Source organism: Adelges cooleyi, unplaced genomic scaffold, assembly GCF_023614345.1.
Source record: "Adelges cooleyi isolate 19-005CV unplaced genomic scaffold, UGA_ACOO_1.1 ACOO_flye_CR_arks_rails_tigmint_CR_PRNA_574, whole genome shotgun sequence".
NCBI lineage: Eukaryota > Metazoa > Arthropoda > Insecta > Hemiptera > Adelgidae > Adelges > Adelges cooleyi.
This window is the reverse complement of record NW_026096268.1, coordinates 6122982-6150106: the sequence shown is the minus strand read 5'-3', so window position 1 is coordinate 6150106 and position 27125 is coordinate 6122982. Positions and strand designations below refer to the sequence as shown.

The 27125-nt window shown below is 30.8% G+C and overlaps 1 protein-coding gene across 2 annotated transcripts in view; it reads right to left on the bottom strand.

The window, feature by feature from the left end:
- Positions 1-27125, bottom strand: part of LOC126843837 (zinc transporter 2-like) — a 58043-nt gene that overhangs the window by 4843 nt on the left and 26075 nt on the right. Inside the window, exons 1-2 of one of the 2 annotated variants that reach the window (XM_050581655.1) lie at positions 2115-2257; positions 1784-2028 (exon numbers count right to left, since the gene is read on the bottom strand). In XM_050581655.1, coding sequence (XP_050437612.1) covers positions 1784-2028; positions 2115-2137 — 268 coding nt within the window. In that variant the 5' untranslated portion in view covers positions 2138-2257. Of the gene's footprint in view, positions 1-1783; positions 2029-2114; positions 2258-27125 lie in introns of those variants that run through there. The other variant, XM_050581654.1, reaches the window with a different exon arrangement.

Here is a 27125-nt window from a genome sequence, read left to right as displayed (position 1 = left end):
CAAGCCTATTAAAATGGAAGCATACAATGGGGTTTTTGGTTTTGGGTACCGGTATATTAATATATGAGAGTATAACACAACCTGGTGACCGTCTCTGAGGGTATAAAAAAGGTAATACCGGTATAGTTAAAATTAGCCCATTAATTAAAACGATATTCTCTATGCAAATCAATCGATTGTGGATAGTGGTTATTTACGACATAATAATTATTTCATAATAGTTTGTATGTTATGTTTATTTTATAATAATTATACAATATACTTATGTGAACATTATATAATTAATTAAGTATAATTTCAATGTAACTTAATAAATAAAAAAAAAATAGTAATATCTTAATCACTTAAAAAATAAAATTCATGGTCAACATAAAACATATATTATTTTCAAATTACCTTGAAAACATTGAAATAATATCTTCATGTTTATGGAAATACACTTAAGCGGCCGAAAGTATCGCCTCTTATTTTAAATAATACACAAAAAACTATTTTAAAAAGAACATTGTTTGCAATAATCAATTTATAAATCAACGTATTTCATCTTATTTTGGGTGTCAGTTCCAAATATTTCAGAAAATAAAATTACCTATACGCGCATCAGGGCTTCTACATTTTAATATTATTGTAAAAATTATCAAAAAACTATTAAACTCCAATGTTTTAAAATAAAAACAATCAAGTATCTAAAAATTGTTTTAAATTTAAGAACAGAAGAAACTAGTTATGACGATAGTATAAAAAAAACGAATTTATAAAACTTGTTAATGACTCATAACTTATAAAGTATCGGACTAGTCATCAGTAAGTTGTAGTATCCGAAGAGTTCAAAATTCGAAGATTGGACATGCCCAACCCATCTCGACATAATATCTGCAATTTCTTAATTTTCATGTTATTGACACCAACGCCAATTTTGTCTAATTCTATTCAACCTGCAGAGCATATTGTATGAACGCGTTCATTAAGCTCATTAGGTCAGCTTAACACCTATAGGTACATGTTTTTCTTACATTATAATTATAGTGTCTATTGCTTGCTGATAGTGTAGTTTCAATGAATGAGAGAACAAAAGTGTTGGGAGATAAATTAGAACAATGGAGAAAAATTACATGAGAGTAAGTCAGCCGAAAACAAAATACTTACTGTTTAAATTAAGTGATGTAGCGAGCTAAAGACATTGTGATTCATAAAGAGTTAGTTGGAATCGGTTTTGCTAGATTATCCATAATTTAATGTAATGTGGTCGGTTGGATTAGGTGGAAAGAGGTAACATTTGTGTACAGCGTGACAAAAGGGTTTCGTTTAGATTGAGTGGGAAATCTAAGAAAATAAAAGTATACGCAACGGAAATATCGAGATAGATACTTGTGAAGTGGTTAGATTAGACAAAATTAGAATTGAGCATCTCTCAAGGGAGGGGGGGAACTTGAGTAGTTCATACCTTCCGAGTTCCCACAGAGTTTTTGTTAACACCAGTTTAGTTGCTGGCATTTGGAGGGAGCCTAAATGAGCTTAGAAGAATCTGAAATTTAATAGTTTGGCTCCATGTTGAGATGTGTTGGGCATGTCAACAGAAGGATAGAGATTGATTTAGGGGGAGACCGAAGATGACGTTGTGGGTGGATGTCACAAAGTCATGGCCATCAACCCTTGCCTTCATTCGCTCCAAAGAGAGAGGGAAAGAGTGTGTATATTTGGCTGGCTAGATCTAACCTACGTGTCTATGTTTTCGTCTGATTGTTATAATACTTAAGATGTAGGTGTTTTTTTTTGTACTCACATATGGTGATTGGCGACTTAGGGTCGGACGGATCTGGTTTCTCATGGTTGGCATTCTGGTCATCGGGTGTGGACACTAGAGTGGCACAACAGCCCGACGGTTTTCCGTGTATGCAATAGACCAGCTGTTTGCCGGTGGAACCGATGGACGCTTGCCGGTTGAAAGGCGCTCCAGTGCCGTTCATCGGTGGTGTGCCCATGAACACGTCCTCATTAACGGAACCGTACTTAGGATTATCGACCAACCTGCGAAATACCAAAAAAAAAAAAAAAAAATACAATAAGAACCGATTGTATGTGCTTGTTCTCGGCAATAAAGCGCTATAATTTACAAAAACTCCGTGTCTTTTTCCATTATACTAATATGTGGGTGCAAAACAGACAAAAAACGGACGGACGGAAGCAAAACGCACTGAGACCGCACAGAACTTGCCGACGGCGATAACTGTACCGGCCGTGATTAGTTGGAATACAATATTATGTTTGAATATCATTCGAGTTGTGACAACAATATAATAATTTCGAATGCATACATATTTTTCACCGTTGGAAGTGGTTTATTATCTCTATTCATTAAGCGTACAAACACTAACATATTAGTGAACGCCGGCGCGCGCGATAAGTGATTTATGAACGCATGTTACGTTCCCCTTATTGTTCCTCTACTTCCCAATTTACAAGCTTAGCGTTAGTCGTTATTTTATGGAAAAATTTGTCGGTCGAACAATTTGATTTAATAGTATTATTTTGAGTCGACGGTAGCCAAAGGCAAAGAGTAAATTACTATCGACACTCACACGGACGGTCGCTGTGAAACAAACGCCCGATTCTGATGGGGAAAGACAAAAGGAAAAAAAACATTTTTAATGTTAACACAACTGTAATATATTCAAATTGTATTCCCAACGCTCAGACGGTGAGACTTAGACCTCTGTTAACACACGTTTTACCGATCGGTACATGTTGTTTTATACTGTTTTAAATTTCATTAAAAAAAAAATCCACACTGTTGTTATCAAAAACAATTGAGGTTTTTCTTTTGCAACGACTTTTACCTAATACTAATAATACATTTCGGCTACCATAGTGTTTGTATATTACTATGAGGCAACGTTATGTTACGCACTCTAACAAAGTATACCATATTATGTTATTGCAACTATTAGCCGTGACTATGTTTATGTTTTGTAGTAATAATTATCAACTAAACCATCAAACATCTTTGGGGACTTACATTCAGCCTGATCAACACGAAAGTTTATGCGGATAAGACATCAATATCAAGATTGATCTAAATCTGAAAATTGCCAAATAAAAAAAGCCCCATAGTGTATACATAAGGCAAACTTTTTGCAGTAACGTTGTACTTATAAATCGAATAATAATCGATTAACTATATATTCCTATCGCCAGGAGCGGATACAGGAGGGGACTGAAGCTCTTCCCTTATATGTACTTAAATTGTATGCGTTGTGTATTTTTATGTTTATTTTATTTTATAATATAATATATTAAAATAGGATTTTTTACTATGCAAAACTTTTACTCTGTGACTAATTAAGGAGAACATAAAAGTTTCTGAGAAAATTCTATGTTCCCAAACCATGTCCGACCCGTGACGATCGAAGGATAACTGTAATGTTATGTTTCAGAAAAACTGACAGGAATTGCGAGGATTTGTTTAATTAAACTTCTGCCAGGCTACTTATAATATACAGACCGTATGGATGGCGGATTTCATGTCTTGGCTGTACCAGACTATCACGCCACGGTGCTTATTGTTAATAGTGTTGTAGCCGTGAAATTGATTTACACGAGTTTAACTTTTGTCAAACTAAAAAAAAAAACACTAGTATGATGAACAAACGGTCGGTTTTTTTTCTGCGACGCGAAAAACATTGCGGTAGTCGATATAGTCGGATGAGCTGGTCATGATATTTTCCATAGAGAAATCTAACCAAATGAATAATGGGATCTTTGTTATATTATGTATATTATTATTATATATATATATATATATGATATATATGATTAGGTATGCAGATTTGTGTATGACCATGTGAAAATGTGGTCGTGCACGTCTAATGCGCCGTATCTTAACAAAAACGAGATTTTTTTAAGGAAAACCACTACGTTAATATACATAGGACAGTTTTCTTTTAATGAATAAAATAGAAAGTAAGTATCTATTAATATTTTTCAATACAAATTCATTGGTAAACGCGCACAATATTACCAAAATAAAAAATTATAAATGTCACGCTTATTTCTACGACGGAGAGAATAGTTTTACAGCTTTCGGGAAAAATCATACTTTTTGTAACCGCTAATATTATATCTTATTGTCGAAGGCAATATAGCTTGATTATCAGCTATGATTTGATGTTTTTTGATTTTGTTCAGTGCTCTAGAAATTCGTTAGGTGTTATTTTACCTGATGTCATATTCTGTGACAAATTGATTCGATTATCCGAAACACTGGCAACAATATTATTATAATTCAAAATCAAATAGCTGTCAGTTTTAGGTTAGGTTCGGTGGAGTATAATCGTAGAGCTGAAATAATTGTATTAAGTAGTTAATTTCGTTTGAGGTTTAATTCGATTTGGTAAGGTTAAGTCGTGTATAATAAAATCAAAAGGTAACGCAAATTTGTATCACCTTTGATCGAGTTATGTAAAATAACTAAGCAGATAGGGTCAGCTAAAGTTAAATTTAATTTACTTTTTGGTCTGATTTTGTTAAATTGTATTTAAATATACAACTAAAATAATCACAATTAAATAACGGGTAATTTCAGCTAAGGTTGCGTTCGGTATATTAACAGAACCTACCTTACTACCTTTGGTTAGATTATGTGTAATTATAATATAACATAATTATTATTGACACAAAATCGTCTAAAGAAAAATGATCGAAGATTCATAAAAAAAACCTGAATGTACTTAAGTTTTTACTGTATGACATTCTGATATTATTTTTTTAATACGCATGTAATCAAAAGAAATCATGACTAAATTAAGAATCTAAAAAGGTTGTTGCTTTCCAACTCATCTAATATTTCTTGTTTAGGATTGAAATCCGGATATTTTAGAAACTCGTCGTGAAAAAATGTATCGGGAAAAGAAGCAATTTGTCGAGTTGAAACATTACACAATAATAAGAGATATAAAAAAAAGAGCAGTCAAGCCAGCTCAAAAATGTATTATTGTATTATATTGGTTGCTTTACTTTCATTTTCAGTAAATTTTTTGGAATACGATATTTTAATTTCATTTGAAAAAATAAATTATCATTCGGATTCCAAACAATATATTTGTATTGATTTTGTGTTGCGGTATGTGTTATAATTAAATAAATAGTAAAAACTAAAATGTACTATGACTTTTTATCTTGGCGGCTTACAAATTAATAGATTAATCTAAAAAAAAAAGTACTGATTACATGTTTTTTTTTACTGATGTTTTCGTCGAATGTATCCAAAAAAGTTGTTCTCCATTGTTGTCTGTTTTTTTAATCGAGCGGATTTTTTGGAAAAAATAAAATAAGAACTAAAATTTGCTTAAGATAAGCAAAACATCAATACAAATTATTAACGTGCAATGTACGTATGCAGCGTCACAGGTATTGGTTACTCAGCTGACATATTATATGTAGAATAATTATTAATATAAAATAATAATAGTAATAATAACTCTAGTTACTGAACAAATACACGTACCTACGATTCGTACATATTTATCACGTACTCTACACATATTCGCATACAAGTATTAAAAAAATAAAATCCCACTTAATCGTACTTAGTCAATAATGTTAATCCTTCGCATACTACGGTATCGGTCACGTGCTGACAAGCAACAGAAACGACAACCCAATGTAAAAAATGATCCATTAAAAGCGAGTTATCTATTTAATTATATGAAAGCAGCATTATGTTCACACGTGTACAGCAAAAATAATAAAAAAGTTTTTTAAAAAAAAAAGGTTAAATTACGATACAGATATTTGTGGATTAATTTAAAAAAAGGGTTAAAAAATACGAAAACGGTTAAAAAAAACAGAAAAGCTAATCCGACATATTTTTTAGTTTATAAAAAATATTGAAGTATATCAACGACGCTAATCACAAAACGGGGAATGACCAAAAAAAGTAACCTAATCAACTGATAAAATACACGTTATTGTCATCACAATCGACACGAAATAAGGGATGAGATTAGGTTAGGGAAAATCAGCTGGTAATAATAGTAACATTAAAGTCTGAAATAATTATTGTGTGTGTATAAAATTTAATAAAATGTAGTTAAAAATGTTTTATTTTTAACTTGTCATTTAATTAACCGTGTATGTGATTACATAATATGTGAAAATTGTTTAATGAACGAGTTAACATTTTTTCATCAGACGTTGGCCAAATTAAACGTCTGTATTGTACCTGGAAGTAATAACCATTAACAACTTATAAATGTCGGATAGCTAACATTTAATTTTATAAATATATATATACACAAGTCCAAAATGTAATCTTTGTGTAGGCAATCGATAAATATTTGAGTGCTTACTAATATTTTTTTAACGGACGTTTAGGCCTTATGGCATGTTTTTTTTAAATTACGGTTTAGTTTTTCAGTGGGGGGTATGCTATATCGGTATATCTGTGCTTTCAAACAGTCTCCATGTTTCTCAGTCTTATCTCTTAACTTATCAAAAAAATTAATATATAATGTTATACAGAGACGATATTGTCTCGAGATAGACAAGCCGAAATGGTGACCTACTGAAGCAAACGAAACGAGGCAAGTGGGTTAATGATAGATCAGGCCGAACAGTGTATTATTATTATTATTGTTGTTGTTGTTATGATCTTCGGACGTGTGTCCAGAGTGCGGAATTCGGGGAGAAAGTCATTGGCCGTCGGTAATTTTTTTTAATAACCGATTGGACACCAACAAGGTCACGGGTTAAGGCGTTCTAAGGATAATAAAACCAATTAAGTACTAAGTGTCCTTAACAATGACACTATCGGAAATGATTTCTTAAAAAAAAAATACTGAAATGAGAAAATAAAGAAATTCCATACTTCTACGATCTTTATACCTATGAAATGCGCGTTTATAATTTTGAATTGTTCTAAAATAAAAAAGCACCGACTTATTTGACGGGTACCTAGTGCTATTCCAAAATAAAACTGTTTCTACCGCAAGTTACGTGGCTGAGATTAAGTCGCAGGTTCGGATTCACATTTGTTCAAAAAAAAAAAAATCATTACAAATAAAATAAAAAATTTGATTCAGCATTTTAATAGTTTTACAAAAATTGTAACAATAAAAAACTAATGATACTTATAGTGAAAAAAAAAGTAGTATCTTATACAACACAGAAATGTTTGTAAACTGTTAAACTTATTAGTACCCCCGCGCAATCTGTTTTGTTAGGAAATTCATTTTGAAAAATATTGAAATGGATAACAGATTTACGTTGTCGATTCGTCCGTCCTTTTTTGCCCTTGACAAATTTGTCTGCACTGCAGTTGGTTTTTAGTAGTAAATAAAAATAAATCATATTATGTGCAAATTATTTATAAGCAAAGACGTCATCAGTCACTAAAAAAAAAAATCGAATTAAAAAGCGTTGTGCGAATAGCAATTGTCTAATACTCGTATAAAAAAACTTTATAAACCAAGACGGCAAGTGCTTAAAAAAACATATTACTTTATTTTACACTATTAACACTCAACTACCTCCCCTCCCCCCACCCCCAATGTTGCAATTAAACTTACTATTCCTAAATGTTAGAATCAAGACGTAAATTAGCTGATAGGGTATTCCGTAATTGTTTATAAAATATTAAATAATATGGTTGACTGTCCAGAACGATAACGGTTTATAAGTACTAACATTTAATGCACAAAGCCTTGTTACGTCCCTAAAAACTCTCTAACGCATGATCAATTTAGTTAACTTCTTAATCATCAATTGGTGTCGTGTAATGAAGTTAGTTTAAATTTTGATTTGTTCAGTACTTAATTAAATTCCTCTAAAATATTAATGTTTACCTTCTATCATTACAGTGTGATTCTATTATTTGTATTGTAGTTATTTTTTTTCTCTCATTGTTTACTCATTTTACCCTCCGGGGGTGAGTACTATAATCAAATAAAACGTGTTACATTGTTGTTCTTATTATAAACTAAAATTAAAAAAATTCTAGTAGACCGTAATCATTTAATTTATAGTAGGTAATAATAATACATTACAGTCGTCATCGTTACACGATAGTAATAAAAAATAAACTGTGAAACTTACGCGATAACTGCGGCCGACAAACTGTATAAAACTACTTTATTATTAATTACAATGACTACAATTATTATTGCTATTGCTAATATTTATAATGTCGCCTGATCTATATTAACACACACACTTGTTTAAACGTACATTGTACAGATACCGTAGCCGTTGCTGCAATGTCGTTACTGTAAACTATATAATAAATAATCACTAATGCAAACGATCGACCCCTATACATATTATTGTATCCCACGGGAAAACCTATTATAATGCGCTTAACTTTGTGATAGGATGCACGTGCTTTTTTAAAAACAAACACCTATTGTATCCGAAGAATGGTATGATGTACCTACTTGTTGTATTTTTGTTCATTTTAAGGTCGTTTGAATAAAGAAAAAAATAATATAACGGACGCGTTGTCTAAATAACATTGATAAATGATAACGAATTTTATATATTTTGTATGGATGTAATATTGTTATCATAAAACGTTTGTATGTCATTCGAACTGAACAATAAAATATTGCCTAATACACAAATATTGACGATGCACAAGTTTGTGATGATATTTCAGCACAGCATATATATATATAATATATAAATATGACAGCACAAGGAAAACCAATGGAAAACTAGTGGTGTACACATTGGCTAAAGTAATTAAAAGTTAACCGATAAGGAAAATAATCAATCAACTTACATCTAAGCCGCGTCGCAATTTTATTTTCAGTGTTTACTATAGTTGTTATGCCGAAATGCATTAACCTATATATACTTAAAGGCGGCATAAATACATGGACTCCCGTCATTCACTTCCTGCCCGAGTAGAATGTGTCAATATGAACATTGATCGAGACAAACACACCACAACTTGTCCCGACTATGAGAGGAAAAACGATATTATTTATTTGTCAATTTTATGATAACAGTTGATACGTCGGTTACAGAGTCTCGGATGGTCCTAAGTTCTCGAGTTATATAGACGGTTGTAATATTGTAGTTCCAATATATTAATAAATATTAGATTAGAAACAATGGTCTGAAAACAATAATTCGTAAAGGTAAGCGGGTTGCGTCTGTGCAGGGTACTACGATCCGGTTGTCGATCATTGATCATTTTTGTTCTTGAAAGTCGAACTACATTCGAGATTTACCTACTAATAGGGTTAGTAACCTCTGATTTCTCGAAAAATTGTTTTAAAATATTATTATTTATTTTACTGTCAGCTGTCGCCTATAGTGTATAAATCGTCCGTTATGGCAATAATAAATTTGTATTAGGTTTTAGCAAAATGTATTTGCACAATCGTCGATTTTCCATACTAATTTTGTATACTAAAAATTCCATACTGTTTGATGGTAGTATTTTTTTTTTTTTTTTATAAAAATGTGGTAGATCTGTCAAGTGGGTTTAGTGAGATATTTTCAACTGGCTCTAACGGCAGTCTAGTCGATTTATACTGTTGCGCGAAAATACAGGTAAAACGTCGAGTTCCCGCCCCGTTAAATCAATTATTATACATTGAACTCAAATCCACTTTTCATTGACAAACAACACAAAAATGTATATCCAAAAATTGCCTATACAAAACTCCTTAAAAACAGTCCACATGCAATCTTCCACCATCGTTGGATAAAATCAAAAAAAATCTATCACTCTTATAGCGTAAACAAACGTTCACGACACTCGTTAAAATTAGTTTTGTTGAACTTGACATCATTTTTTAAAATTATGTCATAATAATACACGCCCATTTTTCGTCCGTTGCAGAACCGTTTTCAGCTTATTAATTAAAAATTAACAAAATTAATCACCCCGGCCGTTATACAGTTTTGAACAATCAATTATTCATTTCTTAGGCAAACCTATCATAATATTGTATACAGAAGACACGACCATACACGAACAGTACTTGCGGATAAAAAATATTCAATATTGAGTATTACGATAAAAAATTAAAATAATTATAAATCTAAAATTATCGTTATCAACTGAACTCAACAATAATTAATACTATCACTAACTATAATACTGACAACACCTGTTCACATATTGTTTTAGTTTATGCTTAAATTAATACATAATATATGGCACACGTGTTTCAAAAATGAAAAATTATAATTTTTTATACGGTATTCAGTATTATAAAATTATTTTTAACACGGTAATGACTTGGGTAAACAGTCCTCCGATTATACAATTATTAAATTAATTAATATTGAATCATTTTTCCATTAAAATTTGGAAAAAATTATCAGTTATGTAAATAATTATTTTTTTGAGTGTACTAAACGTTTTTTTTGCAATTTTCTCAAAACATGATTTTTTTTAATTGAGTCACATTTAAAACACACGTGCCATTTATACACATACTTCCACTATCTAATTTTAAATGTCAATCCTAATTCGGTAATAATGAATTGCAATGTTACGACGTGCGATACCAACTGCGAGTAACAATTAACAATTATACGGTCTCATTAAATGTAATAAAAAATAATTTTAATCCAATAATTGACAACAATTGGTTATTTCCTATCGGCGAACCCGCAGTTGCATAAAATCAAAACACAGTAAAATGTCAAAGGCCAAAACCAATTATACCAGTTTTCCACTAGCTATAAAAAAAAAAAGACATTTCAATCATTCCAGCTAAACCTAAACGACCCTAACCTTATACGTCATCTATTTTGTCATTCAGATTAGCTTCGAAGTGACGGTTTGGAATTTATTAAACTTATTTACTTTTAATTATTGTATAATTCGTTAAACTAACTATATTCAAACGAAACACTCCACTTCAAACTGCGCTAGCTACATTAAAAACCTGTGGTCGCCCACACTAGACAGTGCTGATGTTTTTTTTTTTGTTTAGTGTTTCAAATTAAATAATGAATTATGAATGAGTTATGTAATGCGATCTATCGGTAAATTATTAAACAATACAATATACCTAGTTACAAGCTATACAATTAGGTGATGACTGATTGAAAAAAAAAACCAACGAGTCTTTGTTAACTTTGATAATTGATACATTATGATAAATGAGAAAAATCCACTACGTAAGTATATTAATCAAATCATATTATTTGAGGGAAAAAACATATATTTCTTTTTTGTTAGCTAATACATATTACATAATTCCAAGGACAGATGGCTTGACCTTTCAACAGTAAACATATAGTAGACAATGTCCATGTAAAAATGTATTATTTTCATGTATCGGTAATAAATAATAACAGTTTATTTATTATTTTTTTTAATTTATTAAGGTTTTATTTAAGGTTCTCAAAAACACACATTAATGATTTTTTAAAAATAATTATCGTACCGTTATTTAAATTTAAACACAGTTTATTGTTAATAAAAATAAATGACACACGTTCGAGCGAGTTCCACTTATTACACAAATACTGATAACGGACATTTTTTATTGAACATTTTATTATGATTTTTCAGAAGCTAATGAAGAATATATAGTCAACAGTTCACTGAATAATAAAATATACTATTTTGTTTAATACAACACCTTAAATTAATATGGATATTATAATTATCATTACCAATTTGAACGTGACAACGCATAAGCGAATCTTATTTGACGTCACGTGATGGCTCCAATTTAGTATCAAAGAAAACATTTTGGATTAACTGTTAAGACCCGCTACGGTTATCAATTATCATTAAAATAGTTCTACCAATTAAACTATCATTAGTCGTTTGTCAAACACACAGAGATTATGGACATACGGCCAGAGAGACATAATTACTTCTTGGGTTATCAATGTATTTGGATTTACCGAAACCAAAATACTCAAATCAAGTAACCGTTTACATACTGTACTATAGAGTGAGAACATGGTATCCAAGGTTAAGCTGGTGTTTATTTTGTCTGGTCAAGTCAGTAAAATTGTAGCAAATGCGAATACAAATATATTTTTGGATATATATGATATACCTAGCGATAAGTTCAATAGATTGAAGAATATGGAACAACGGAAAAAAAACATCCTCACTCTTTAAAATATTTTTTATAAAACCAACAGTTAATGTTTGTTGAAGGTAATGTTCCTTTCAAAAAATAAAACTAGAAATTTACCACAAAAAAAAAAGTTTTAATTCAGGACATTTGTTTTTTAATTTTATAGCAAAGTAAATACCTTACAAAAACGATATAGATTGAATCTAAATGATTAGTACTTTATGAAAATGTTAAAAAAAAAAAAAAAGTAAATAGCTTATGTATTCCTGATTTTCAGATTCCGACATTTCATTCGGTTATTAAGTTTTTAATTATATTTTTTTTTATAAAAAATGTCTAATTGGACATTTATTATTTCATCTATAATTTTTGGGGAGAATTAATGACTGGTAGGCTCTATCTTTATTAAGGAGAGAGGATTTGGACTTTTAAGTACTATAACATGACAAGACTCAACATGATGATTAATCAGAAATCGCTAAATAACAACAACTGTTTACAATCAAACTAATTATGCGTTCAATACTGTTTGGTCGTATGTTGTTCTCCTCTGAAGTTCATGGACACGAGGAGCAAGCTAAATCATTCTGTATGTTTTTTATTTTATTCATAAAAGTGTTATCGACTATCGTGGTCAAATTACCGAGTGTGTTATACATGCGGTCATATATTAGCATAACAAACGAGTATAAAAAAATGTTTTGAGTTTTTTACAGTTTCGTTTGTGAAAAGCGGTGGACGCTTTCTACGCGCGTAAGTCGGCATTAAAAATTACAATGGGTGCTTGCATTTATTATTATCTATGTAAATACACGCGAATAGTGTACACCGACCAAAACAATAATGGTGTTTAAAATTCGACATAGAACGCTGGTTCGACACAACGCAGTGTACCCCTAATTTAATTTAATAAACGAAATGAGCTGTTGTAGGTAGGCCCGTGAACAATGTTTGTACACAGTGTGAACCAAATGATGATAGAGTAATGTTCCATAAAAATAAATAAATGTATATATATATATACATAAATTATATGTACATAATCCGGCGGTAGGTAACGAAAAATCGTTGACCCGTTTGACCGACTTTTGTGCGTACCTGTTGCGTCAAAAATTATTATCTGAAACGAGTCGGATTTTGCTCAACGTAATCCACGTGCGTTTTGCAATCGCAAAGGAAGTACCTATAATATAATGTTCAGTGTAATTCAGTCAATTTTTTCAAACAACTAGTTAAACACTTTATAACCGTTGTCCGTTTGTAACAAAACAATAACAACTAACAACCGAAAACGAAAATTAGCAATAGACAAAGGCACAATCAAACCTACACATTAAATTTGCAAAAGATTCTTTTGCGTGCCGACCACTTTTAACAGATTAGTCATGGCGGCAATGACGTTGCAGTTTAAATACAAATCGTATTTTATTTTATTTTTTTCATAACCACTGAAGTCCGAGTTTTCGTATATCTAACGGTAATGTGATTAATACCATTTGTTTTTTATTTAATATTTATACAAGTCTGAATAAACGAGAAAAAGTAACCTTTGATGCAAAACGAGTAACCTTCATAAAGATTTTTTAATAAAAATGCGGTATCAAACTAGTTTACCTATATACCCCATAATTAGTCGCCGGAAACCGTGGCGGTCACCCATCCGGATACAAGCGTTGATCAACACTACCGAACTCTTATCGACCTTAACACCATGCGCCTAACTATGACTATGTAGTATAAAAAAAAAAATTAATTAGATACTAAAAAACAAAACTTAATTATTTTTAGGTAGGTTTTAGTAGGTACTTGGGAAAAAATATATATAACTGTTTACAAGAAAACAATTATAGTTTCCAATAATTATACTTTATTGCCTTAACCATATAGTTTATTATTAGCATTCGAATTGATTATTGTACAATTTCGATAGTAAGTAGCACATGTGAAACACGCCGAACTTATATATTCAAGGTGTTTGCTGAACGTTTGACGAGTTTTGCCGTAAGACTTGGAGGCGACAAGCATGCAAATTAATGAAATACACCATCAATTAAGAGAAACCTGTACCGTGTGTATTTATATTTTTTCCAGACAGAGAGACCACCCGACTACTGTGATATCCTGCATAATTATAATAATAAATCGAAAACGATATGCAAGTAGCACTACAGGTGTACCTGGACTGGTGGTACTTATATACCATCTACTACTATGTTAAGTCCGAGAAGGTTTACAAAGCGGTCGATTAAGACATTTTCTTCAGACTTACTTCGAAAAACCCTTCGGGGATCGCCACAAGATGTGACGAATGGAAAAGGCGCGGTTGTTTTTTGTTTTCCTCAAAACGGCCACACGATGACGGCACTCATACAGTAGGCTATATATTTGTTTAAATATTTTGTGGAATTAAAAACAAACAAACATTTCTTTTCCAAAAACAAAAAAGCCACACGAATTCGAATTTCGAACCGAACTGACGGCGGTCAAGCAACCGGGCGAGTGGTCGGACGGCGACTGGTGCTAGTGTATTTAAATCCACCGGCATATATATCTTACCAGCTCACACCGATTTCTCTTTCCTTCCGCCGCAGCCAGCGCCAAAGCACCTATACAAGCACTTCCCCTCAGTCGCTATCAGACACACACACACACACACACGCTTGCATAGCATCAAACAATATTTTTTTATTATACACGGCCGATAAAATAATATTTATTATGTAGGATACGAAATTCACACGAGCTTAATATTTTTTATCTACTGTGATCGGCCACCGAAACGCCTTGACATCGTTTTTTTAACGGTAACCACAGCCGCGGACCACAAGCAGTATAAACAGTCGATTACGTCTAATTACCCACATATTATAATAATATTTATGCAGGAAATACACATACACACACTTTAATTATAATTAATACCGGCTAAAAGCGTATTATATCACCTATATTATGTGGCAATTTTAATAAGTCTCGCATAAGTAGGTGAGTCAGTTTTTCTGACGTTCAGGAAAATACAATTAATAGAGTTTTTAATAAAATACTGATGTACTAAAATTGTTTTGTTTTTTCTATATATATATATATACATATATATTAAAAATGTATTTCTCGTAATACCAGAAATGAAACAAAATTTGAACAATATAATAAATTATACAATATGTTTGAGAATGAGGAGATGGACGAATTGATTTACACGAAAAAATCAACTTTTAAGATATCAGCATAATTATGTATTTTTGAATACTAACTTCCATATTGGCAATCATAGCTTGCAAAGTATCCGGTCATACCGTATTTTTTCACTTTTAGTACTACCTATTTTTAAATATATCAGTATAATTACACAGAAATTTACATATTAACTTCTGCCACCCTATCACAGATGTAACGCAACAAAATAATTCATTAGCAAAAGGTACTCAAATAAAAATGAAATCAATTAAAACATCCGATTGTGGTCACAATAATATTAATACTTTCTAAGAAGTCATAACCCGAGAAGTCGAAATCATTTTAATAACTGTTATATTTAAAAGTCATTTAAACTTTTGTGTGTGTGTATCGCATTATATCGTCTAATATTTTGTCAATTGTGTAGTAAAGCGCAATCTAAGCGTGCAATAAATTATTCTACGGATTATACAACTGGGACAGCCAAATCGAGAAGTGTGCACGTGTAATGGCCATAAATTAAACTATTAATATTTAATAGGTATCTAAAAGTTAAAACAATTAGTAAATAGGTTCCTTCATTATTGTAACCAGCGGTGGTGTGTTAACATTTAACATTCAATCGGCGCATGGTCAAGGTAAGGCGTTCACACGAAGAAAGGTACAATAAATACAATATTTTTATATTATATTGTGCACCGTTTGTATAACAATATCGCTGTCGAGGAGCATTGTGTGTTGTTGTGCGGGCAGTACCTTTACATCTCCATCCGAGGGTCATGGTCCACTTGGGAATTTGCTAGGTTTGCAATTTGACAGAAGGCTATTTTCTGGCCACGAGAGTTGTCAATTACGTATTTATAAATTAAAATAACAATTTTCATAAGCCGAAAGGGTTCTAACAGCAATAAACAAAAAAAATAACGGCGTACTAAATAATATTACAATAATTTGGGCAACGATCTTCAACGACACAAACATTCCACCGAAGGTTTTTCAATTAAAAATCTATCCGGCGACGATTAAACGACGTCCAGCTGCGCTTGTCTTACTGTAAAAATAATGTCTACAATAATATCTCTAATGTGAAATCTAAGTAGGCAATGCGGTGGGAAACCAATTGTTGTTGTGCGCTTTTGTCAATAATACCATCGGCGTTCGATTCATCATCGAGATGAGTGTATAATGAATTGATAGTTATCAATAATTGAAACTGCTGTTATGAGAAAAACGGTCGCACGCGAATTTGTCGGGTTGCTGCGTTAACGTTCGTTAAACGAATCGTCAAACGGATCTGTATAGTGGTGCTGATTAACAATAGTAATAATAATAATAATAGTAATAATATATTATATGTACATGGACGGATGACCCGCCATTACGGACTGGTCAACGGAATATAAACCGTTAAAATATTAATATCTGATCAGTGTAGTCCGGCATAACGCCGCTCTTAGAACAATGAATATAACCATGTCAGAACTGTACAAATGGCAAGATGAATAATGGATTCTCAGAAATGTAGGTCACCTAGAAAAACAAATTTCCGGAGTTCGACCCCCTAGAAAATAAAAATCCTCAAAAAAAATTACCCAACTACAAGGTTCTGTTAATGTAAAGTATTTAAAAACAAACATGACAAACTAAAAAAACAACATTTTCTTTTATATAGCTAGTAATAATAATAGTTATATAGTAACAATAATATTTGTTTGAACAATAACTATTTGATTTAATTTCTATTATATAATTAATATACGAGTATAAAACGAACATTGTAGTCAATCATTTTTTTTTCAAGAATAATCCAAAAACACTATTATAAACACATGCATCTTTTATAAAGTAATTAATGTTGATATCTAATACTTTTTGGTAACTCAAAGTTAACAATATAGCATTTTTTTTTTATAAAAAAATCCTCTTTTAATGACTTAATACCCTGTGACCTTCTCTACCCCACTACAACACGACCGCCCGAACTGGGGTAGATTATTTTAAAATAAACTTAATAGTTGATTATAGAATTATTGAAAAGTAACAAATCAATACTTCATATAAAATAAATAAAGTATTTTGATGATTTAATGAAGTGTTAATATAATTTTCAGTTAACATATTTTTAATGGTTTCTATCCTCGTTTCATTTAGATTTGTATCAATAAAAAAAAGGTTTTTTAAGGTATTGTAGCTTTTATTATTCAGTAGTTTGAAGTTAATATCGTAACGGAAAATGTAAATTTGAGAAGACTTTTTTTGTTTTATCCAAACTTTTAAAATTAGAAATTTTTTTGGGGCTTTTTTTTGTGAAAGGGCAATTATTTGGTGATCGTTTTTCAGGAACCAATTATCTAGGAATTATTTTCTCAATGCAAATTATTCATGTTACGGTGGCGTGCAATGGGGGCTGACTACATTTAGAATGCAAACGATACGACTTATGTGGAGACCGAGCTCGTGACAGTTAAATATAATGGATAAAGTTTCCATGGATTTGCTCGGCAAAGTATACTATTTCAATAATTTATTGGTTTTAATGCAAGTACACACCATTGAACCTATATCGGTTACATATGCGTAGTGCCGTGACAGTACAAAATCAACTATCTTATCTTATTTGCTTCGCTTATACGACTTACATACAAATAGGTTTGCTACTCGTTCACCGTGTTCCCAGTAAACATTAACGACAACGCAAAATAATATTTTACTAGAGTTAAAACCGTCCTTGTTTACACATATTCGAGATAAAGCGCGAAACCAAAAACAAACGTTATCAATAAATAACATAAATACCGACAATCGAGTTTCTAAAGGTAACTCAACCTATTGTCTAGCCAAAGCAGAGAGCGTTAAATTCTTGACGATTGGTAAATTAGTTAAGATTTAGTTAGAATTGCGCAATCGAATTATTATACTATACAAAATATTATCCAATTCGTTTTTATATAAAAAACAATGTGTACAACTCTTAAAATCCAAGATAATTATATACTTTTTTTTTACAAAAAACTAACTTTTCCGATCAGCTACCATCAACATTTAAATTAAAATACGGTGAAATGCTCAGTTGGCTGTTTGTAAAACGAGGTTTATCTAATTTAAATCATTTTGGTGATGGTAAATGGCGTTCGGCTCTATAATAGTATTTAAATATATTTATTTTTTTATTATAATTTTGTCGTTTCTGTAATTATCGCGAATCAAGATTGTCTATACTATTTTGGGTGTAGGTACAACCTTGAAATTCGGCCGAAAGTCATAAAAACCACATATAAAGAAAAGCCAGTACAGTGGGGTCGGGGCATAGTGGGGACAGAGAGGTCACAGGTCTACAGATTTTATTATAACTGAAAGTGATAAAATCACTTTTAAATAAACGCTTCGATGCTAATCTGTGGATAGTATGTTCAAACCAGCTATAGCGGTTTAGAAGATATCGTGGGACCAGCAATAATGTACTTCAAATTTAATATTTAGTCTTGTGCAGGGTGGTTACGATAAGAGTTGATCGTCTGTCTATAAAAATGTACTGTCATAGTTACTCATATATCGTAATTAACAATATAATAAAAATATTTTCATTACCTGTTGACTGTTGATTCACACACACATAGCAACCTAGAAACTGACTACGGCCAAAGTGTAAATTTACCCTATTTTTGGGGTTTTTTTATTAATAAAAAAAAATTTGACCACAGATTTTTGAGAAAATGGAAAAAGTTAAATAAAGAAAAAAATTCTTTCCCTTTTAAGGGAAAGGGTTTATGATACTTTTTTGGTTTGTTAATGTTTATTGATAGTATTATGTTTGAAGAACAATTCATATAAATTTGGAACATTTTCGACTATTTTTAAAAAAATTATAGAGCATCGTAATTTTAAGTTGAAAAATTTGTACACTTTTTGGATGTTTTTCTCGATTTTGATGGGGAAGGGGTAACTTTTTTAATTTTTGGCCCAATAGAGTACCTTCCAGGTATGATTTCTGATCTATAGAGTTGCTACACGAATAAATCGGTTCAGCGGTTTACGAGATATCGTGGGTCCAGACACAAAAAAAAAAAATAAATAAATAAAAACACATCATTGTAAAAACAATACCTTCTCAGCTCCGCATCGATGCTAAAATAATGACTATCGTATTTTAATTGAAACAAATATAGTAATACTTTGTTCGTGTAATTTTCAAAAAACATTACTTGAATAATTAAAATATTTACTTAACTGATTAATTATTTTAGTATAATAATATTCCTTAATAAGTATTCAACAAGTGCCCCTTAATTATTAAATTTGTAGTTAACGTCAACAAGTCTTGAACTTTAGTCCATTTTATCTAATGGCATAATGAATATGACTTTTTTGAATAGTTAACTAAGGAGTATGCAGATGTATTTTTACTACTGGCTATAAACAAAATTACTATTATAATACTTTGTTTTTTTGGTAAAATAAGATTGTATAATAATATATTATTTAAATTAAAAATATTATTATTTTTTTATAGTACGACTTACATATTAAAAAAAAAAGTGTATTCTAGTTTACTTACTTGTTTACTTTAAATTTCATTATCTGCGATAAAAATGATCGACTGTTTCTGCTACTACGTTGTCAGAGTTCTACTGGCAATATGTAGCATACATATTTAATAATTTGTGTATAAAAAATAAAACAGATATACTGATATAAAATAAATAATAACTTGTGGTAGTTGTGGAACAAAAAACAACTATAGGTAGATACTAACTGTAGGTACTTGTTTACTTAACTGTTCATTTTCTGCAATAAAATGCTTAACGACTGTTTCTTTTACTGCTCTGTCCAAGGTATAAGGTATAGTATACATACTACCAACAGTATACTACAGTATACAATATATAAAATTAAATAAATATATTTATATAAAATAGATATAATAAGGAGTAGAACTAAAAACAAATATAAACTATAAACACATGACTAAGTAACTATCTATAAAATTACAAACATTTTAGAAGCACTAAATGCGTACTCATATTATATTATATAATTTAAAATTGTATTTTTCATCTTTTGAATATGATTAACTATCATTTAAATTATAAACATGTTTTTATTCATTCAATTTCGAAAGTTCTCCTTTAAATTTTTTAACTAAAGAGGAAAAAATACAATGACATAAAATATTATTACATAAACTGATTACTTACAATGAATTTATTTTACTATAACTGTATATAAAATATGGGTAAGCATAGTAGATTAAGTAGGAGATACTATAAGATAATAACAGACATAGACTTTGTGTTCCGACAGTTAGCACGAAATATTGGATAACTTAAAAGTAATTTGTTAAGTTATAATAGTTAAGTATTAATAACTTAACAATGCTAGTTAAATTTTTGTTTTGCTAAATTTTTATTTTTTTAGTTTTTAATTATAAGTTTTTAAAAAAAATCATATCATTCTATTTGAAAACCGAATGTTGATACCTTGATTATCTATCTAGTAAGGGGTAACTATGTAAAAAACGAGTAGAAAATTGAGATCAATTTGCATGAGAATGATTAAAAAAATGATTTAATTATTAATTAAACCCAATGAGATATTGAGTGGATCACTTATAAAAAAAACACACTGTATTTACTCGATGTGTTCGCTCATTTACTAGATTGGTATATTCGTTTACTTAATTCAATTAACAGGAATGACCTTAGAAGAAGTATTTTTAGGCAAATGAAGCACTAAACTATATAGCTGCTACAGATCATAATCATAAAATGTTAGTTGTGTTTTTTAACATAAAGATATTTTGCACTTTCTTTTGGGTTCAACGGTACTTCTAAGAACGAACGAGTTAGCCGACCTGCTCAGATACTAATAAATAGTCTAAGCAAAACAAGCGCGAACGAAACTGATACTATATAAGATCGATATGATCGAGTACATGATGTGCTTAACAAATTGTCACTCACCCATCTACCTATCGAACGACATAAGCAGCACTTACAATATTATTATATGGACATCGCAAAACACTGTCGGTGTGTGCAGACAGAAACGGTGACCACAAGGCTGAGCGTGTGGTCATCGCTTAAAGGTCTATCCTTCGGCCGACCTTGTCCTAACCTAACCTATCGTCATACATGCATAATGTATAAGTATTATTGTTTGCCAACTCGTACAGACGAATAGGGTCGGATTCGATTGTCGCAGACTGTAAAACGACGGTCGCCAGCAAAGGCTGTTGATAAATTTTCGTTTGGGAGGTGGGAAATTTTTTAAAAATATTTAATCCGTATACTTGGGTCTTGGAGGTTATTTATAGGTGCATACATACGATGATGTTATTGAGCCTATATTGCCAACATTATGGTACATGAACGTCTGACAGATAATTAATGCCGAACTTGAACCGTACGCATGGCTTACATTGTTTGCCATTGACCATTAACGCCTATATAATTATATACATAGTGAGATTATCTACTATAATATTATATTACATACAACTAGAATATGGAACGATATACGATTGACAGCGCGAGGACGGGATAAACCGACACACATAAAGATACAATCTTTAAGGGGAACGGAATGAGCTATTTTAATTAGGATGTAAATTAAGGTAATGTTTAACATACATTTATATAAGGGCCGTTTAAAATATACAGATTAATTTAAAGGTAAACGAGTGTTTACTGTTTAATTATTTAAGTACATTACAACAAATACGTATCGTATAAATAAGTTACAGATTTTATTTTCTTCGGTGAAAGAAAAAATTGTATCACGAAAAAATGGTCGGTCCCAAGCTATTCCGTCTTGGCGAGGTATATAAATTAATTTGTCAAGAAGCAAAATAGTCAACCGACGTTATTATTATGACAACCGGTCGTCAGCGAAAGTAAACGCATACCGTCACACCGTTTGTCATTTCACTTAGCCGACTTCGAATATTTGTTTTTAAATTTTTTTTCCTATAACAATAATCTTCCTTGGAAACTAGGTCGAGTTACGAGAACGAGGTATCATGTTTTGTTTTTTTAATTATATTATATACTTAGAAGAGTAGCGATTATGGTTTTTAATTTTACACTATCGGAAAAAAGCGCAAAAGTACATAATAGACGATATCTGTATTAAAAATTAGTTGAATTCAAATACATCTTCAAATAATTCAAATACAACCAATAATCGATGTAAAAATTGTTTTACTAATTTAAAAATCCAAACCACTTACGAATTACATAAAACATACTCAACTTACACTTGAAAATTTAATCTCATCATGATTTGAATGTTTAAAAAAACAAATAATTGTCGCGAACTACTGTTAATTTTATTCACATTTTCAACATTGACGTTTATGTCAATATTTATATTTTGTTAAAACAAATTTATAATTTTTGTATACAACAAACTATTGTTTAATACAACTTTTTTTACTGCGAGAACGAATGTTCAATATGTAATATTAAAATAATTCTATATCTTGGGTCTAAAAAGAACTCTCTAATCTCATGTTTATAATTTTTAATTTAAGCAAAAGGACATACTAACGGTTAAAAAAAAAAGAAAAATATCAAGTGTATTTAGATTTTCTATTTTACCTAGTATAAGCATATAATTGAAATGCCTATCATAGAAAGTAGATTGTTTGGAAAAGGTAAACAATATTTTTTATTCATCCCTTTTTGACTGCTCAGTACTTATATCATTTTTGTCGTATTGTAATATCAAGATTCAAATTGATCGTTATACTTCTCATGCATCTAGTTTTATACATCTCAAAAAATAAATACAATGACCTACAATTTTATCAAATTAGTTACAGGATGTGGAATATATAATACTGAACGCGACCAAAATGGTTCCCATACCCAATATTACCTAGAGTACACAAACTTATTTTTATGCGTGAAACCGCATTAATACATTTTTACCATAATGATCATACAGTGGTTTGGAAATAAATAATCGATGTGACTACTACTTCATTAATTTTCCCACTTGAATCTCATAAAAAAAAACATTAAACAAGTAATAGACATTTGAGTAGATGCAGATTTAAGATAAAGTAATAGAGCTGGGCTGTTTTTTTGAAAAGTAATTTTTGTAGTTTCGAAATTGAAGTATACTAAAAGAAGAATTCATACAAATTCATATGGTAGAAACACAAAGAAGACATTGGTGACAAAGATATTAACGATAATGATATTAACAGTTTTTTCCATATATTCGGTTGGTGATAAATAGACAAAAACACGATTTCAGACTCCATTAGAAATTAGGTCAGAAGATTTCTCAAATCCAGTTAGATTACATATTATAATTCAAATGAAAAATGAAATACATTAAATGGGTAGCATATAGCAAATAGATGGAAATTTATTTTTAGAAGTATTTTTAAATTATGTCCCAAGCTCAATATAATTATTGTTATTATCTTGGAATATAAGCTTCTTTGTTTTAATGAAAATAGACAATAATTTATTTACATCTGAAAATTCGGTCGCACTTAACTAACGTGACCAATGTAATATCGAGAACTAAAAAAAAAAAATTATGGTTAGATTTAATTGAATCCGGCGCTGAGTAAAAGACAAACCGAAGAAGATGCGTGTAGAGTAATTAGATGAATGGTTAGCTAAATAAGAAGTGTTGGAAGCGAGTTGACCTATGTATTATTCTATGCGTAGGTTAAAATAAAGTATTATACTATACAACTGATTTTGGGTTTTGTGTTCTATATTTTAAACGTGAAGTTTGGATCCGGAAATTCAATCACGTCCTTGTATTACAAACTCTGATTACAATATCTAATAACAATTTCTGCGCTATTGTCCAAAATTCTACTAACAAAACAAACAACTAAAATGCATTCCTCGATATCCGAAAAATATAATATGTATACTAATTGCTCGGTGTATACAACAAAAGTATATATTATTATTATTATTATTAGGAAATAATAATTACTGACGAATCGCACGTTTAGTGAACACATATGTCATGACGTTATGTCAAAATTAAAAACTTACACAAACAAATATTGTGTACATTTTTATGGCCCTACGCCAACCTGCGATACCACTAAAACGTCGTTATGTTATTATAAATCATCATTGCACAACGGTCGTAAACGACGACAGGTTAGTTTAGGAAACGGGTATAAGATTATACCTACTTGTGAACTCTGGAAAACCGACAGTTTTCATTTCCCCGTTATAGATATGATCTACTTGCACGTCCAAGACTGGTTAGCTATTTAAATATAAGGACACGTGGAATAAAGCATAAAAGAAATTATGCACTTGGCGTTTGAATAGAAATAAAACAAAAAGAAGAGTAAAAAAAATGTATATTCGAAAAGTATAATGCTTTAGTCTTTGGCAGAACGCACGTTGGCCGATGTTCGTGTGGTTTGTCCAACAGAGCAATGAAACGCAAATGGAAAAAAAATATATTTTTCAAAAAAACAAGACAGTTTAAAAAGAATATGACATAATATATCACACTCGATCTCACAGTAAAGAACCAAGTTCAGGCGGATGCAATGAAGGAGTGAGAAGAAAGAAAGTAGTTCTATTCTTTTCTATCCATTTATGGGATGATGAGGATTGTAGGAAAAACAGATTAATGCCAAACGACATGGCCATTTGGAGGAAAACTGGACAGTTTAAAAAGTCACAAATTCTCGATTAATGGAATTTTAGGAACATTTTTTAAAATTGTTTTTATTTTTTTTACATAAAAGAGAAACATTCTCGATTAACAGTTTCGGACTTGACTAATATATTATTGTGTTTCTTGTATATATTTTATTCACCAGCTGTTGTGTGGTTTCGTAACTCGATTGTACACACCAAAATGTGTCCGTTCGTTATTCTGCGATTGTTATTCGACGACACACAGACGATGTGCAACACTAATAATACACATAATATTAAACCAGTGGCAGACTTAACCGTATGATGTTTTTATTTTATGTTGTAATTATCTCATAGCGCGCAATACTAGTCCGGCGGCGTGCCGGTTATTACATAAAAACGCCTTAAAAGTTAAAATCGCGCAAAAAGTCAACAATTTATTATCGGATACCTACAAAATAAAATAGCCTACTCTTAACTGGCGTGAGCGTAACATAATCGATTTCTCTTGTTAGACCCGGTGAAAATATTAAGATCCTCATTCATAAGACACAATAAAAAAACATGTCAACCTCGTCCTACCCGTTTTTGCCCACAAAAATCTTTTCAATGATATCGTTTAAAAATTAAAACCTAGTTGTTAGCGTTTGTTGCCCATTTTGAAATTGGTAAGAAAAAAATTACAATCCGAACGCAAAAAAAAGGAACAAATAATAATATAATTTATATAAAATGTGACTACATCTTCTGTTCAATAAGCAAAGAACGTCCACGCAACGTCTGTGCATCGAATAAAATATAATATTATAAAAAAATAACAACAACGATGACAAACAGTATCGTTATCGTTTGCATTGTTGTAACGTTCCTAGTAACTAAGTACGCATCACGTTATTATAATTATCTTATATGGGACGAATTAAAATTATATCCATAGTTTGCGTTATTATTCATTTATTGAATAATATCATATTTCCAATCTGAACCGCCATCTAAGTTTAACCTTCGGCACCAAGAAGTCCTTTGTTCGCACTAAGTCAAAGAAAAATATACGAGGAATCTCTGTCGACGGGTTCACACACAATAGAACGCAATAGAATCCCAAACTGAAAAACAAACTTGTAATCCAAATAGCAATTTGTGCCTTTTTAACACTTTAAAGGCGGTATCATGTTTTAATTTGGGTTGAGAATCTATAGTTGTTTCGAGTCCGAATCTTAACGTTTTCTGAATACATCTTTTGGAAGAAAATAAATTATTGAAATACATTTTCAACAAAAAAACAATTCAGATAATTATCTCAACTACTAGATAGCACTACAAGAGCAAAACAAGATATATACAGAACAATAGTCCTGATAACAAATAACAGATAATATTGATAGAAACTAAACGAATGTATTCTTAGCCACTTCACAAAGCTTTGTGCAAAATCAAATAACTGCTTGTATTATTATTAAAGATACACAACCGTTTCTTACTGTCTTTGGATCCCTTTTCTAATTTATTAAATGTATAAAACTTAAATTAATGTAATATACATTTTACAAAAATCAGGATTTCTCCGGTTATTTTTTTTTTTAAATTAAAAATTGAGCAGGTCTTTGTTCTGCGTCTGGTTGAAAGTGTACACTCTTTAGAAATTCCTGCGCAACATTGAGGTACAACATTTTTATTTAATACCGCGGTTCTATTTACATTTGTATGGAAAAAGCGTACAACGCGTTCAATGCCTGTCAATCAATAACCGGCAGATGTGATTTTGTGAACAGAGTTTATTCACGGTCGCAAATCATTACCAATGGCCCAAACGTCTTAGCTCAGACTCTGATGGCCACTCGAGCAATGTTCTTCCTATTTATTCGTAAAAGCCAACGAAGGATATCCCAGAATACACAGTGCGGTCAAACGTATGACATCATATTGACATAAGAACGAATGGAAAAACGATAAAGCCCATGGTTTGAATATTTAAAAGCGTCTCGTGAAAATCCTTATTTATTATATTATACTCTAAGCCAGTGACTAATTTTAGGGCATTTTAAATTCATTCTATAATGTTTCTTAGGGAATAATCCTCTCAAAAAATCGACCCCTTGAAAAGTTTCTTTGGAACAATGAACCAAAGATACAGTAATACAATTTTGTATTATTATAAGATTGTAATACATTATTCACAGATGAAACTATAAACTATTTTTTTGACGATAGTAGTGTAAAAAAGAATATACACGTGAGAACAAATGAGAAT